Raw genomic sequence first — 17,567 nt, forward strand, 5'->3', positions numbered from 1 at the left:
CCCCCCCGCCCCCCCCCCCCTCCCCCGCCCAGTGCTCTTGTTTGCAGTTTTCTGTGTCCTTGTATTTATCATCTGTCTGTTAGTTTTCTGTATGGTCCACCTGTTTTATCCTCCTTTTTCTTCTCCTCTTGAATTATTCAAGTTATTTTTTTAATTTGCTCCTTCTATTAACTTGTTAATTATACATTCTTCTACTGTTTTTTTAGTCATTACCCTGGAGAACATTAAGTTTATTCCTGACTTCTTATAGTCTAATATAAATTAACTCCCTAACAAAATACACTTCCCTCACACTGCTGGCACATTAGACTAGTTTAACTCCATTTGAATTTTGTCAGGCGCTTTTTCTGCATCTCTCCCTCTCCTGCCTTATAAGTTCTTATGTGTTTTAGTTCTACACATATTTTAAACTTCATAGATATTACAGTTACCATTTTGTACAGTGGATACTAATTTAATCACTCCAAAATTTACTTTTTCCTTAATGAATTTTCATTTTTTTATTTTTCATCTGCTTGAACTCAGTTTAGTATTTCTCTTAGTGCAGGCCTACTAATTCACTCAGATTTTGTTAAAATGCCTTTACTTTACCTTCATTTTAAAGCACATTTGTTAGTATGGATTTTAGGTTGCAAGTTATTTTCTTTTAGTGCTTTAAATAAATCTTACCATTGTCTCTGGCTTCCGTCATTTATGTTCCCAAATGCAGTTTTATTTGTCTCCCTTTGAAGGGATTGTGTCTTTTTTCCCCCCGGCTACCCTTTAGATTTTCCTTTTGTCTTTGTTTGAGTGTTTTATCATGCTGTGCCTCAATATGGTGTTGTTGGAATTTACCCTGCTTAGGGTTTACTGGTTGATATTGGTTTATCACCGTGGGAAATTCTTAGTGATTATTTCTTCGCATGTGGCTTCTTCACCACTCTCTCCTCTTTTTCTAGGTTATAAGTTCACATATGTTCTTTTGCATGTATACATAGGTTTCTTATGCATGTTTCCACAGGTTTCTTATGTTTTTCTCCCCTTGGTTTTTTTTTTTCCTCATTATGCTTCATTTGGGATATTGATCTTTCTTCTGGTTCGCTAATCATGTCTTCCTTTGCATTCGGTATACTATTAGACACATCTATTGTGTTCTTAATTTCAGTGGTATTTTTCAGTTCTAGAATGCCTGTTTGTTCCTTATGGATTCCAATTCTAGTAGATAATCTCCATTTTTAAAGATTATTTTGTCCATCTTTTCCTTTGTTTTCTTGAGCATATTAGTCATAGTTGTTTAAAGTTCTTGTGTGCTAACTCCTATCTGGGTCATCTGTGGGTCTGCTTCTGTTTTCTGTTTTTTTCTCTTGGTTATTGGTTATGTAGTCTTGCCTCTTTTATGTCTAGAAACTTTTTATTGTATGCTGGACATTGTGTATAGAATCCTAGAGGCTCCAGATGATTTGATCTTCCACTAGAGAGGGTTTCCTCTTTCTTCTCCTAGGCACATAGGGTGGATAGCTGATTTCAGCCAGTCAGGAATTGAGCTGGGTCAGGGCTGAATTGTAGTTTGGTAAGACTCTCTCTCTGATTTGCCCCATTCCTAGGATGTGGCCCTCCAGGTGTTTCAAATTGAAAGCCTGGCAGGGATCTCCCTCTCAGCCGTAAAAGACTGTGGGAGATTCAATGTTGCCCTTCAGAGGTTTGCACCTTAGTCCTTTAGCCTTCTGCCCCATGCAGCTTCAAAATTTGGCAAGTGTCTTGAGGGGTAGACTGGCCATGAGTTTGAGGCCCCTCAAGTCTCCAATTTTGTCACTCCAGCCCCGCGTGAACGCCAAAATCTCTGCTGGTTTCTCTGTCCCCCAGTAGGGACCTTCTGCCAGGGGCCACGCCTGGATTCTCAGCCTCTAGCTGCGCCCAGGATTGGTAAGTGACCCCAGGTGAAAAGTGGCTATAGGGATAAATTGACCAGGCCCTCTGGGGCTTCATCTTTGCCTGTTTTGTTTCAGGCCCCCCCTCCTGGCAGGTCATTGTTTCCTAGAACCACAAGACTGGGAGATTTCACTGCCTCTTTAGCTTCTTCTATAGCCTCAGGATTCAGTTTTGTGAGGAAAATTGGCTATGTGTTTGAGGCTCCTCAAATCTCCAATTTTATATTGCCAGCCCCATGCAACTACTGAAAGTTTTCCTGGTTATTCTTTCTCCCAGTAGTGACCCGTTGCCTGGGCCAAACCCTCATCCTCAGTCTGTACCCTGAATCAGCAAATGTCCCGAGAGACTAAAACAGCTGCCCATCCATCGGCTTTCCTCTGAATGATTCTCCCTCTCTGGAATTTTATTCCATCTACTATACGTTGTTTCTGTGCTTTTCTGATGCCTTTAAAAATAAGGTTTTTGTAATTCTTTGGCTTTAACAAGTTGTTACCGGAAGCATTGACCTGCTCCATTCTACTGCATCCTACCCAGAAGCAGAAGTTACACTTATAAATGAATTGAGGGATGTATATTCCACTTAGAAAATACCTGGATAAAATTACTTTTTGGTTTTGGTTCTCATTTTTTTCTTTTTGTGTTGTTGATCCTTGTTAGGGAAAAAAGGAAAGATGCCTCATCCTATTTTGATGCATTAGTCAATGCAATATTATACTCTCAGAGTGTAGTATGCTATTGTCTGTGTTTTTCTTTCTTTTCCCTTGAAGTTTCTTTCTTAACAAAGACAGATAATTATGGATCATAAAGATTAGGTTATATGTAAATTGAACATATATTGTTGAATATACTGTTATGGGAACAGTTAATTATAACATTGATTTTCTTCCATGCATGTAGTTTCAGATGATAATGAAGACACTGATGGTGACGGTGTTCATGAAATAACAAGCCGAGATAGTCCCGTTTATCCCAAATGTTTGCTTGATGATGACCTTGTCCTGGGAGTTTATATTCACCGAACAGATCGACTTAAGTCAGATTTTATGATTTCTCACCCAATGGTAAAAATTCATGTGGTTGATGAGAATACTGGTCACTATGTCAAGAAAGATGATAGGTAATTTTTTTAATTGCACAGTAAACCCTTGAAATTGAAACTGCATCCGGTAGAAGTCCTCTTCTCTGCCATCGAAAGTCAATGAGAATAGAGTTATGGCTTTGTATTGGAGAATAATTTACTAGTTGTAGGTGTTCATTAACCATTGATATTGATCAGTATGTTTTATGGAAGAAACAGAGAACATCTCTTAATCTGGCAGTTCATGTTAAGTGGAGGGGAATTGAGAGAGCTTCTGCCAAGCTTGATGACTAATTACGGCATTTAACTTGCATTGTATATCATCTTATGTTGCACACTCCATGATGTTCACACAATGGTGAAATACTTTAGCTGCCTAACTTCATTTTTCTTTTGAAGTTAATATGTTACATGGGTCTCAGGTGAAGTAAGGGAGTTTCCAATTTCATTTTTTTCCTAATACTACTTCTGTGGCTAATACATGCTTGAAGGCCCACATAAAAAGTAGAGGCTGGCCCAGTGGCGTAGTAGTTAAGTTCATGCAGTCCACTTCAGTGGCCCAGGGTTTGTGGGTTCTTATCCCAGGCACAGACTCATCAAGCCACACTGTGGAATTGTCCCACATAAAATAGAGGAAGATTGGCACAGATGTTAGCTCAGCAACAGTCTTCCTCACCAAAAAAAAAAAAGTACAGGAAAATAAATGATTATACTAGAATTCAAAAAAATTTTGCATGGAAAGATGGCAGGGATGGAAACATGAAGAGATTACTGAAAAAGTCATTCACTTATTCAGTTTTCTTAGGGAATTCAAAGAAAATATATATGTTGAAGGGGTTATGATCCTCTTGTGCTCATTTTCTTATTTAAATCCACTTTGCTGTTTTCTCACAAACTCATTTAAGATTCTGAAGGAGTTCCTATGCCAAAGTGTAATCATACTTCTCAATTTATATTTCTGTAATAAAATAATTCCATGAAACCAATTGATAGTATGTAGATGCAAGATGATAGTAAGGTGCTACCACCTTTAAGTCTCATAAAATTTATAATTTTCTAGATGGACAATCCAAATAATTTTTCCTTATGTATCACAGTTATTCATTATTTCTGGTTGCGTCACCTGGAACACTATATTTTTTTTTCTCACCTTCTGAAAATTATCATAAAGAATTGTGTTAATGGCAGTATCTTTTTTTGAACAGTGAACGGCCTGTTTCATCTTACTATGAAAAAGAGAATGTGGATTATATTCTTCCTATTATGACCCAGCCATATGATTTTAAACAGTTAAAATCAAGACTTCCAGAGTGGGAAGAACAAATTATATTTAATGAAAACTTTCCCTATTTGCTTCGAGATTTTGATGAGAGCCCTAAAGTCATCCTGTTCTTTGAGGTATGAATTGAATAGAGCAATTTAAACCAAATTTTAGTTAATATTTTGATAGCACAAACACAACCTATTGTTTTTTTATTAATTCAGTAGTACAACAAAGTAGTGTGAGACTTGGATCCCTAGGATTTACTGTTCATAATATGCTGTGGAGACACAAGTGAGGGAGACAAGTCATCGCATATTTGCTGAGCATTTACTAGTGCAAGTAGTTGGCCATTTGGTTTACTCTGTATCATTTCTTGCAACAACACCGTGACAAATTAACTGAAAAGATGAATCTAATCTATGTGTATGCAGTCCTCCCTCCTTAACCCATTTCATAGTGTAAACTCTTTAACTGTGTTAGACTACGTAAGAGTTAGTGTACTACTTGGAGAAATAAAGATGAACATGCAAAGATCACTTGACTAATGCAGTGTAATATACAACCAAAATGAAGTAGAACTTCCGAGTTGTAGAGGGTCAGAGCAGTCAGGGAAAGCTTTATGGAGTAGATGGCCTTTGAGCTGACTTATTTTTCTAAATTTTTACTACAAAAGAAATCAAAGTTTGGAGTGTAAAGTGATTTCCCCAAAGTTACTCCAATTTTCAATATAGTCATGCACCGCATAACAACGTTTCTGTCAACAATGGACCGCACATACGCCAGTGGTCCCGTAAGATTAGTACCGTAGAGCCTGGGTGTGTAGTAGACTGTGCCATCTAGGTTTGTGTAAGGACACTCCATGATGTTCACACAATGGTAAAATAGCCTAACGATGCAGTTTTCAGATTGTGTCTCCATCGCTAAGCCATGAAGGACCAGCTAATTTGTATTTGAAGATAGTTTGAACCTGAAATACCACATTCTTTCCTGTACTTCATGTTATCTCTCCATAAGCAAAGGGAAGTAGAGAAAGCCTTTCTTCCAGTTTAAGCAAGATGCAGAATTTTAGCATGGAACAGCAAGGCATGACCAGAGCCAATGATTGATTTTTGTAGAATTACTTGGTTTTATGATCTTTAACTTTCAGATGATGTATGTGTGCTTACGATAGGAATATTTCACAATTTACATCTGTGATTATATTGTATGACTTATATAAACGTGTGGTTTTTTCAAAAAGGGATATAATTTCTATCTCAGGGAACTCTATCATAGAAATTTGTCGTGTTACAATGTTCTTTTATATTCATTTTAGTATTACAAGATTTAAGAAAGATAGATTATTGGATTATAACACTTTTCGTTGCTTCTTAAGTTTACTGTCTACAGAACTACTTTTTGATTTCAACTTTGTGAGGGTTTTTAAGGACAACTTGATAATATCTTTCAGAATTCTTTAAAACCATCATTCCACTTCTAGGGAAAAATGAAAGTACACAAAGATGCGTGTGCAAGGATATTTATTTAAACATGCTTACATAGCAGAAGTTTTTTGGGGACAGATCTCTTTGATCAGTAAGTGGTTTGGTTAAGTAAATGACGGTTTTTATTAAATTTATGATATTTCTAATGCAGAAGAACACTAGACAGCCATTAGCATGATGATATACATATGTATGTATTGACTTGTAGAGATATCCGCTACATATTATATGAAAATAATTTGCAAAATAACATTGGCTTTGTAGTAGCATATGTACTTAGGAACTCACAGAAAAAGGTTTAGATACACATAAACCAGATGTTAATGTTGATCATCTATGGTTTGGCTTACAAGTTGTTTTACTTTGTTACATATTTTTCTTATATTGTCAGTGTTTTTTCCATTGAGCTTGTATTACATCTGAAGACAGATTTAACTGTATAAAAGAGAGGATAGATGGAGTCCCTGTTATTTTTTAAGCAGTCTTCCATAAAGATTTGTTGTCTCAGCTGAGCTTTTGATAAGTACCAGCAAGGTCAGAGTGAGAGGCTCTGACAGTACCTAGAAGGCAGACAGTCACTGTGGCAGGTTGCTTGCAATCCACGAGCTTTGACACCTGGACAGGCTGGAGATATGAGAGAAGTCCTCTTGAGAAGCCTAATGATAGCGTGTATCCAAAGAGAAGATCTCCAGCTTCAGGAGGGTGCCCCAAGGAAGGACCCAGAGATGAGGCCAGGAGTCTTTTAAACAAACAGTCCTTTCAAGTCTGCTCTCATACTTTAAAAAAATGATCAGAGCTTCAGAATTCTGTGCGTGGTGTCTTTGTGCCTAGACCATATTTGAGGTAATTAACTCTTTGTCTTGGATTTGAAATAAATCCTAATAAAAGAGTTATTAATAAAAGATAAAGTGGTCAAAAAATGGACCCTTACTAACTGGGTGAGTTAAAGGTGAATGAAATGAGATAAAAATGTTTTTCCTCCCTCTTAGGAAAACATTTTTGAGTATATAAATGATTTTTTAAAATTTTAATAATATATTACTAGAAAATTTTAAATTTTAGGTAGCATGGTATTCTGTGAAGTCATTTTTTATACTTATTTACAGATTCTGGATTTCTTAAGCATGGATGAAATTAGGAATAATTCTGAATTTCAAAACCAAGAATGTGGCTTTCGGAAAATTGCCTGGGCATTTCTCAAGGTATGTTTTTCATCTGTTTTAAACACCTCTAGAATAACCTTCAGATTTGATTGGCTGCTTTCCCTGTCAGTTAGGTTTCCTAGAAGGAGCTGTGGCCTGAGGTGAGACTGCAGAGGCAGAGCTCTCTGTTCAGGCGCAGGTGATGCTTGCTCAGATTCCTGACTGTTGACTGGGGCCGAGCATGCCAGGCACACTGTTTGGCCCTGAGGAGGGAGCACTGAAACAGACGCACAGCCTGTCATCGTTCACTCAGCCCAACAAATGTGTATTAAACTCTTTCTGTGGGCCAACCACTGTTCTAGTTAGTGAACAAAGAGGACACCCCTTGGCCTCACGGACTTCATATTCTAGCAAGCAAAACAGACATAAAACCTTGATTATACAGTGTATCACTGATTACGATTTTTATAAATACTGTGAGGAGGTATGAGGTGGGTGATGGGAACATCCTGTGGGGCCAAGGAGAGGTTTCCTCAGGAAGAGACGTTGCACCTGAGCATTAGCTAAATGTTGGCAGTGGGGGAGTGGGAGCTCTGGATGAGAACAAGGGACGTGCAGAGACCCTGCTGTTGGAAAGAGCAGGTGTATGTACTCAGGTGACCACAGAAGGCACTGGGCGTGGAAGATGGAGAGTGAGGGGCCTGGTGCCTGAAGAGACACTCAGGCAGACAGGTCTGCATTACCCCAGGTCTAGGCCACTGCAGCAACAGGAAGCCATTATAGAATTTTAAAGAGCAGCGGGAAGCCGTTATGGGATTTTAAACAAAAGCCTGAAATAATGTGATTTATGTTGTAGAGAGATTACTTTGCTGGGTGGAGAATGGATTACAGAGGGTGCACACATATGTACTGGAAGATTGAGGTAGAAAATTCCTGCAGTAGTCTAGGTGTAAAATGATGCTGTCTTTGACTAGGATGTTTATGCAGAGAGGAAAGACATGAATAAATTGATGTTGAAAAAAAGATCTTAATTTTATGATTCTTTTATTTCTGCCTTCAAACATAAATTTGAGAGATAAAACATCTTGAGTAGTTAATCTATTTTGTATTATCTTATAAAACTTTTCCATTTGTGCATCCATCCATTCAACAAATATTTATTGTTTCTGACGTGCCAGGCACTCTGCTCAATAAAGGGTATTCATAGAGAAATCAGACATTGTTCTTGCCCTCCAGTTCAGTTTCCCTGTAAACATATTACCTGCACGGCTGTGTGCTAGAGTGGAGCTGTGAAAACCGCAGTGAGGCACCTCATCCACGTCAGGGTTGGAGAGGCCTTAGAAGCTGCAGTCTGACTGTGGACGGCAGCCAGGTGGCTGTGGTGAGGAGGTGATTCTAGCCTGGGCTGCGGGATCACGCGGTCCAGGATGTCTCCTTTATAACCTGTTATACCTTCTTCTGTACCCCCTCTCATACTGATGTAGAGCAAAAACAAAAAACCCAGAAAGGTCACTTTCACATAGGAAACATTGCCATCCTGTGGTCTTGTTAGAAACTGCTGTTGTTCCTTTTCTGCTAGGGTTTTTGCAGACCTGCCCTGCTTACTATAAACTGCCTTTGGGAAACAATAATGTACCTCATGGCATTTTTACCTTTAAGTGTCATATGGACTTGTATGTATTTATCCATCTTATGCCACTGGCAGAGATGGCAATCAGGAATTCTCCCTGATCCCACCTCCACTCCTTGTAAAGGCTAAGGTATTACTCTCTGTGCTTATATGTCTCCTGCATTAGACTGTACGCTTTTAAAAGTTGCCAGTGCTGGCTTTTTTTTAATATTTAGTCTACCTTCTTAAAAAGGTTTATTCAATAAAAAAACTATTAAAACAACTTATGTTTAAGCTAAATAAATGGCGATTCTTATGAGAAAAATAATAATCTCACCAACTCAAAAGAGGTCCTCTTCTACTAGACTACAACTTTAAGTGGAGGAGTGGGGACTGAAAGCAAGGAGCACACTCGATGGCCATTGGTCACTGATGGACGCAACTTAGAAAGTTAAACTTGAGTTTAACTACTCTTTGAAAGTGATTTTGACTTTTTAAAAATTAAAACACCATAGAAGTTTACCATTTAAAATATTGATGCTAAAAAAATGGAAAATTTGTGTTTAAATAATATGCATTTTATTCTTTATCATTATTATTTCAAACAAACTTATATTGACTACCTCCTTTATACAGCATCTGGCACAGTAATGTAAATGCTTTACCAACAGTGCGAATTTGTATGGGTGAAAAGACAGCTATCAAAAAAATATTTAAAAAGTCATTTGGGTTATTTTTTGTCAAAATGGTCCAGCACTGTGCTTAACCAACTGTGTCAGTGTTCTTTCCTTTGCTTTATAAGTCTAGGGAATTTCAGCATGCCATATAATCTTCTTAAAATGAGTTTTTGGGGGCCAACCGTGTGGCATAGTGGTTAAGTTCACATGCTCCACTTTGGTGACCCAGGGTTCGTGGGTTTGGATCCCAGGTGCAGACCTGCACACTGCTCATCAAGCCATGCTGTGGAGGCATCCCACATACAAAATAGAGGAAGATTGAGCTCAGGGCCAATCTTCCTCACCAAAAAAGGAAAAAGAAATGAGTTTTTGACCATATACCATTGCTTTATTTTCAGTGAAGATAACGTTTTATTTGAATTCTTATTTTAAGCTTCTAGGAGCCAATGGGAATGTAAACATCAATTCAAAACTTCGCCTGCAGCTGTATTACCCACCTACTAAGCCGCGATCTCAATCAAATGTCGTCGAGGTTTTTGAATGGTGGTCAAAATGTCCAAGAAATCGTTATCCCTCAACGTTGTATGTAACTGTAAGAGGATTGAAAGTTCCAGACTGTGTAAGTTAACAGCACATGTAAATATATGTACTCTGTTGTTGAGATTGAATGGTAACACATTTTCCATTTCTAAAAAGATAAAGTGTCTAGAATTACTTTAATAGACTTCTAGAATAGAAAAGTACCTTCAGAGATTATGAATTAAGCCTGTAATAGCTGATACTTAAAAGATATTTAAATGAATTTTAAGTACTAAATGTAAGTTTCGGTGTTAGGAAAAATCTTTTTTAAATAATATTGGTTTTTAAAAATTAAAGATAAAAGAATGATTTAAAGCAGGAGTTGACAAATATTTTCCATAAAAGACCAGATGGGACACATTTTAGGCTCTGCAGGCCATACAGTCTCTGTGGCAACCACGCAGCTTTGCCTGTGCATGCGAAAGTGGCTGTGTAGACAGCTGTAGGTGGTAACTGAGCGAGTGAGTGTGGGTGTGTCCCAGCGCAACTTCATTTAGAAAACAGCAGGCTAGATGTGACCCAGGCCATAGTTTGCAGACCCATGATTTACAGGCATATTTTTCACTATCATTCATATGATCAGTAAATAATATTTCTACGGCTGTTTTCCACAGATTAAAATTATAAATGATCCTGGCAATGAATTGGTCCTAAATGAGGTGGAACTCTGCTTTTCTTATTTGCTGTGAGACAATTTGGGTCACTTGTGTATTCTGTAGTTGATATTTAAACTGTGACCACAGGGTTGATTTGCAGTGATTTCAATGAAGTTAAATTAAATCTGTTTCTAAGAAATGGAAGATTTAAAAAACTTTAGGTCTTTATGATGCCAGTTTTGTGAGTTTAAAGCCAGACACTGGTGATGTAACATCTGGTAGGTGTTGGTGCAGAGGTGGAAGCTGCGACACGGAGTTGTTAAAACCATTGCGTGTGACTGTTGGAGTTCTGGGTTTTTTTCCTTCCAACTTTTAAGGTTTTTGGTTATAGGACTGTAATTTCAAGCAACTTTCATTTTATTTAGAGTAATGTACAAATAAAAGTAGAATCTTTTCTAGAGTACCTTTTGAAAACATTTCCGTATTGTTTGTTTCAGTATTTTTAAAATGATGTATGCTGGGAAGGAAAAAAGATTAACATGATATGTAAATTTTCTCACTTTCTGTACGTATCTAGATAAAGCCGTCTTACCGGTCTATGATGGCACTTCAGGAGGAAAAGGGTAAACCCGTGTACTGTGAACGACACCACGAGCCAAGCTCAGTAGACACCGAACCTGGATTAGAAGATTCAAAAGAAGAAGTCAAGTGGAGACGGCTGCCCGGGCAGGTGGGGCGTCTGGTCACACAGCTTCACTTAGATAGTTACGTCCTCTAAACTCCAGCAGGTCCTAGGGTGACTAACTTGCTACTTAGAACTCTCAAATTATCCTCTTTTTAATCACAATCTGGTCTTTCTTTTGATTCATGTGACAAATAATGGCGCCTAACGTGGACATAAAAAGCACCATGCTAGGTTATTTCTTTGGGCACCTGGGCAGTTTTATTAGTTTGCTAGAGCTGCTGTAAAAAACACCTCAGATTGGGAGGCTGAAACAACAGGAATTTATTTTCTCGTAGTTCTAGAGGCTGGAAGTCCCAAGATTAATGGTTGGCAGGGTTCGCTTACTCTGAGGCCTTTCTCCTGGTCTGGTCTTTTCTCTGTGAGTGTCATATCTGGGGTTTCTCCCTCTTCTTATGAGGATACCAGTCTTGTTAGATTATGGCCCCACCCTAACCAGCTCATTTTAACTTAATCAGCTCTTTAAAGATCCTCTCTCCAAATACTGTTACATTCCGAGGTATTGGGGTTGGGGCTTCAACAGATGAATTTTAGGAAACACAGTTCAGCCCATAGCAGCAGTAAAAAAATGTAGATTTTTGATGTCTGTAAGAGGTATGTCTTCTAATGGATTTTATTATTTAAAAAATGGATTTTTTTTTTTGTGGATTCATGAAACTTTTTGTAGTGCCTGGCTTCTTCCTGAATCACATTTTGATGGAGATATGTAGGTGTATATTCTTCTGCCACAAGTTGAGTGGTATTTAAGCTTTTACTAAAGTTTTCTTACTTGCTTAGCATATTTTGCAGTGACAAGAAACATTGCCGATACAGTTTTGTAAATCTCTTACTTGTTTCCATAAAGAGTGGAGTGGTTCATTTTATATATCTGACCACTACTAGATGCAATTTATCCAAAGTCTTAATTTATCCAAACATTGCATAGATACGTAAGAATGGTTATTTTCCTAGACCTTTTCACTTTCTGTGTTTCGCATCACATTTGACTTTCTTTTTGAGGCCAATTTTACAGATATATCTTAAAATCATTTTTAAATACTTTGAATATATTATGGAGAGAATAACTCTTAGGCTGTACCCTTGAGGACCTTCCACATCAGTTAGGGAAATAGGAAACAGTTACATTGTTCAGTGTCAGGGAGGCTACAGAGAAGCCTCGAGGAAAGGTAGGTATACAAATAATTGATCAGCAGTGCTCAAAGCATGAAGTGGGGTCTACTGGGAGTCCCAAGACACTTTTAGGGGGTCTGTGAATTCAGTCTGTTTTCATAATAAGATTGTAATGATTCTAATGATTTCATAATGATTTAGTTAATGATTTTTACTTTTATTCTCTCACGAGTATACAATGGAGTTTTCCAGAGGCTAAATGATATGTGGTATCACAAGAGAGTGAATACAGAAGCAGTTATGAAAATCTAGCTATCTTTTACTAAGCCAGGTGTTAAAGAGATTTTCAAAAATGTAGAACAATTCCACTTCATGTAGTTGTTTTTCATAAAAAGACATTTGTGTTAACATTTAATGGGTTTGTTACTGTTATTTTTTAAATAAGTTAATACATATTTTTTAAATTTCTCAATTTTAATTTCTAATACAATAAGTAGCTATAGATATAGCCACATAAACAAAAGCTCTTTGGGGGTCCTCAAAATTTTTTTAAGACTGTAAAGCATCCTGAAACTAAAACCGTTTGAAGATTGCGGATGTGAAGAAGGTGAGCTGGAGTCGGGGGAGAGGGTTTATTCATCAGGCTGGTGGAGCCTGAGCTAGACTTGAAAGGGTGGCCAAGTAAGGGCTGGGTGAAGAGCGATGGGGAAGGGGGTTTCATATGGGGCAAAGTTGTCGATAAATGGGAAAGGACCTGTTGTATTCACGAGGCACTCAAACACCTGGCTGGCTGGGCACCAGTTTGCATAAGGACAAAGTGGTGTGGTAGGGCAGGCCCACACTGTGGAGGCTCTTGAGTGATAGCCTGATAGTTGACTGTGCGGGATGTGTGAGAAACAGTGGCAGGTGTTTGGGTGGGAGACAGGCATGATAACGGCTGTATTTTAGGACAGATTAATGCTGGCAGTGGCATGTGGGAGATCCTGAGTTAGGATACATCAGAGTGAGAAACCTAGGAGATGGCAGTTGTAGTGATTGGTGCGTGAGGTGAAGGGTCTCACCTTGGGGTAATGGTAGCAGAAGTGACAAATAAAAGATGAATACAGAAGAAAGAAAGGAAGAACTAGCGTGATTTAGTGACTGACAAGGCAGTAAAGGGGAAAAAAAACAAAGGTGTTGGGGACCTTTCTTGTTACGTTATTAAACTTTCACTGAACGCCTGTTCCGAGTACAGTGTCAACCCTCGAAGTACAAAGAGAATGATGGTGGCTTTAGTGATTTCTGGCTGAGATGATGAGGCACAAAGTTCTCCTGAGCTATACCTCCTACTCTAGAAGCACAACAAGGGGTTATAAAACCCCTGACTTTTCCTTCATTTTTATCCTCTCCTTATCCCCCTTCCCTATTCTAAATCTCTGGATGGAGAATGGAGGAAAAAGATGGGTAGCATGGTGTCTGGTCCATTAGTGGCACCTGAGAAATGTCTGCTGAATTTTCCACCTTCCTAGTAGCTGCTCACAGTGCTGCCTCCTAGTAATGCTGCTCAGTCCTGGTGCTACTTGTGAAAACCTGGTGCCTGTCTGGACAGCAGGGCCTTGGACTCAGTCTTTGACTAGGCCCGGTGAGCTGGACTTGGCCCTCTGAAGCATCCTTATTAGCGATCTAGAGTAATAATGGTTACTCATGGGATTGCTGTTGATGAGTATATGAAAAGACATTTGTAATAAAGTGCCACGTCCATGGCATATAGTAAGGGCCCAATGTATGTTTAATTGAACTTTCTGAATAATAAGAAACTCAGGAACTAAGGCTCACTGAAGTTTGGAAGAGGTAGAATTAGGGCAAATAAAAGTAAGCAGTACTTTCTACAGTAGATGTTAATACATGGAAAGTTTTGATTTCATCTGGCAAAAGGAATGAAAGGTAAAAATTATGAAGAAATCAATAAAATAGTGAATGAGAAACCAGTAGGAGGTGATTGATTACTTTGAAAATACGTTTTGGAAGGTAGTCACAAATGTTGGTTATTTTAAGAGAGAAAGAAAGAGAATGAACATTCATACATCCTGGAGTTAAACTTGGGCGTTTCTGGTCTCAGAGCAGGCTTCTGGCTCAGCAAAATCGCGTATTGGTTGCTGTCGTGGAATAAGGGTGTGGCACACACTCTTTTTGTGGCTTAATAGAAGGAATGTGGTAGTGACAGCTTTAGAGTGTCAGATATTGAAACTTTCTATTCGTATTTAATTAAGTGACTTGTTCAAAATGCTATGTACATTTAGATATACTTAGTGCTTAAATCTCAAAAAACAGACCAAGAGTCTTTCTTGTTTTTGATCTTTTGGTTACATTGAATTAAGTACTAGTTAGACATGGGCTGTAAATTCACTTCATTCATGGAGAACTGATTCTCCATTTCAAAAGTAAAGTAGTTTACTATGGTTACCCATCATTCTGATTACTTGTTTTTCTCTTCCTCTGCATCACAGCAAAGGGACTTTAAAAAAAAAAAACTCGACCACTGCAATCATTGAAGTTAACAACTAGCCTTCAGATTTTAATGTCTTAATTTATGTTTTTAAAATGTTTGTTTTTTAGGCTTGCCGTATCCCAAACAAGCACCTCTTCTCACTGAATGCAGGAGAACGAGGATGTTTCTGTCTTGCCTTCTCCCATAATGGAAGGATATTAGCAGCAGCCTGTGCCAGCCGGGATGGATATCCGATTATTCGTGAGTAAACGTCCTGTCTGTCTCATCTGATTGTCATCTACACGGAGGACTGTCTTCAGTTCTTAAAATTCATTACGATCTTAATTTGAATACCCCACCAGTACCACTAAATTAAAATAGATTTCTTCGAGGAAACTAGCAGTTCTTTTATAATTTTACACTTTTCTATACAATGCATGTTCAGAAGTAGAATGAGAACAGTCAAATGAAGGATGGTAAGTTTATTTTTAAAGCGTGCAGGAGGATTTTTGTAAGCATTTTCTATTTTAAATATAGAAACTTTTCAACATGAAGGATTAATAAATCTTTGGAGAAATTTTAGTCCAGTGTGGTCAGTTGATAGCTGTGATAACTTGAGTTGTGAAAGCCCTTGGATTTGTTAAGCACTAGGACAGTGGTAATCGGCTCAGGAGCACCCAGGTGAAGACTTCTCATCATAATTGAGAAGTCAGCAGAGAGGCCAGAACTCCCTCTCAGGTTGCCTTTAAAAATTTAGGACACCACCACAGCATGGCTCGATGAGTGGTGTGTAGGTCTACACTGGGGATCTGACTTCGTGAACCCTGGGCTGCCAAAGCGGAGCACACAAACTTAACTGCTATGCCACTGGGCCGGCCCCTAGAAAGAGATTTTTAAATGTCTTGAATGACTAGGTCTCTCAGCCTTTAACAAGGGGCTGTGTGTGGGTGTTGAGACACACTTTGACGACCTCAGCAGACAGTTTACGAGTCTCCTTTTGCCTTCACTTCGTGTGTGTGTCTGTGTGTCTGTGTGGGGGTGGGGGTGGGGGGATCCCCTTTCACGGCCTCAGCAGGCAGTTACATACGACTGCCTTCGCCTTCCCCTCCTGTGTGTGCAGCCTCCTCAGGTGCAGCAGAGTGAGGCTGGGCCTCAGATCTGCTGCTGCATGCTCACAGCCTTTACGTGCATGTGTCCTCCTGGATTCCCAGGCACCTGTTGGAGCCTTCCAGAGTCCATGATGGCCATCTCATTCCCAGTTTTTCCCTTTTAAGCTTTTTGTCAGCCTCTTAGCCCTGCTGGCATCATTGCCTCAGGCAGCTGTGCCGTGATTAGGTCCTGCCCCCTTGGGTTAGGGCTGTTTCTGAGAGCAGGCTCAGAGCCAGGTCAGCTGAAGCCAGGCCCTGAGCAAGGGGCCTCCAGGGAGCTGCCAGCCTGGCTCACAGTGGTCACCCTCGGTCTGGGGCTTTGGGCTCTGCAGGCCTCTTCTGCCCGCTCTGCCCCTTCCCATGGCTGCTAGGCTGCTGGTTTTTGTTGTGGTTGTGAGGCTGTTGGTTTTTAAGGCTACTTTGCAGCTTGAGAGAGGGAAATGGAAACATGACAAGTTAAAACACCACAGAGCTCAGTGTTCTTACTGAGATTCAACTGTTTTTCTTGAGTAAATGCTTCTCAAATGGTTGCAAGCCTTTGTTGAATTTCCAGACTTCTGAGAAAATTAATTTTGACAATTTTTGCCAGTGTTCTCATTGCTTTTATGAGGGTGCTGATTTTCTGAGGTTTCAGAAGCGCTTCTGTACTGCTTAGTATTTTAAAGGGCAGTTGGTTTTACCACTAGGTGGAAGTAGAGACTTAGGAACTTTGTTGTCCTCTATCAGTCATCTCTTAGAGGGTTTCCTTGTACACGTAACATGGCAGTACCACAATGCCTTGTTTATCAGATTGGGTCTCTGTTAATCCCCTTGCTGTGTCTATCGTTTTAGTATAAGATTTTTTTTCTGACAACAGCACAGTTTAAATTTCGTGCTACTTCAGATAGTTAAAATTTTGGTTGGAATTTAATTGATTTTCAGATGAAATAATATCTTTTCCAGGAAAGCCCAAATTATAGAATCTTGGAAGTGAATTGCAATTTATATGTTATTTATTATTTGATTAATGAATTGATTGTCAAAGATTATTAGGAGAATTACTTTGAAGAGATGAGAATAATTGTGGCATATTATAAAATTTTGTATGTGTAAATTCTCATTTCTAAAGTAAATGAAAATCTTAAGTAGATTTGGAAATTTTTATGCTGAAATATCTTTGGTGATAATATTCTTATAGATAGTGCTTACCTTATGTACAAATTATTATAAATTATGAATTTTTATTTTACTGGATTAAGGATCTTCTATCTAGAAACCTACTAACTTTTGAATATTTTTATTAGTATACGAAATTCCTTCTGGGCGTTTCATGAGAGAATTGTGTGGCCACCTCAATATAATTTATGATCTTTGCTGGTCAAAAGATGACCGCTATGTCCTTACTGCATCATCGGATGGCACCGCCAGGTTAGTGTGCTTGAGAGGTACTTACTGTGCATGCTGTTTGCCATCAAGGAAAACGAAAAGAATATAAAGTGATAGAACTACACTTATGCTTAGTTATGTGTTGCTTATCAAGGGACTGTTGTAAATATATACCCTACAGACTGACTGATTAAATAAATAGTAGTGAAATCTTTTTTCCTGAAGAAATTTTTGTTAAACATAGATTATGTAATATATAATGCTTCTAGTCCTCACTGTATTTAAATGATCATTATGTACCCTGTTCTATTAATACTTTGAGCTCAGGTTGTTAAGTGAGTGAGATTTTTCCTGGACTGTAACTCTTGATGACAGAGACTGTATCTTCACCGTCAGCT

General features: G+C 38.6%; 1 protein-coding gene across 10 annotated transcripts in view; it reads left to right on the plus strand.

Annotated features, from left to right (window-relative positions):
- Positions 1-17,567, plus strand: part of AHI1 (Abelson helper integration site 1) — a 178,487-nt gene that overhangs the window by 24,072 nt on the left and 136,848 nt on the right. For all 10 annotated transcript variants that reach the window (XR_006890852.1, XR_006890851.1, XM_046677791.1 and 7 more), the window contains 7 exons: positions 2,806-3,025; positions 4,192-4,384; positions 6,841-6,936; positions 9,596-9,781; positions 10,915-11,067; positions 14,785-14,917; positions 17,088-17,211. Coding sequence is in view for 8 of the 10 variants with exons in the window: in XM_046677791.1 (XP_046533747.1) it covers positions 2,806-3,025; positions 4,192-4,384; positions 6,841-6,936; positions 9,596-9,781; positions 10,915-11,067; positions 14,785-14,917; positions 17,088-17,211 (1,105 nt within the window). In the remaining 2 variants the exon portion in view is untranslated. The remainder of the gene's footprint in view (positions 1-2,805; positions 3,026-4,191; positions 4,385-6,840; positions 6,937-9,595; positions 9,782-10,914; positions 11,068-14,784; positions 14,918-17,087; positions 17,212-17,567) is intronic.

The sequence above is a fragment of the Equus quagga genome, chromosome 11 (genome assembly GCF_021613505.1).
Source record: "Equus quagga isolate Etosha38 chromosome 11, UCLA_HA_Equagga_1.0, whole genome shotgun sequence".
NCBI lineage: Eukaryota > Metazoa > Chordata > Mammalia > Perissodactyla > Equidae > Equus > Equus quagga.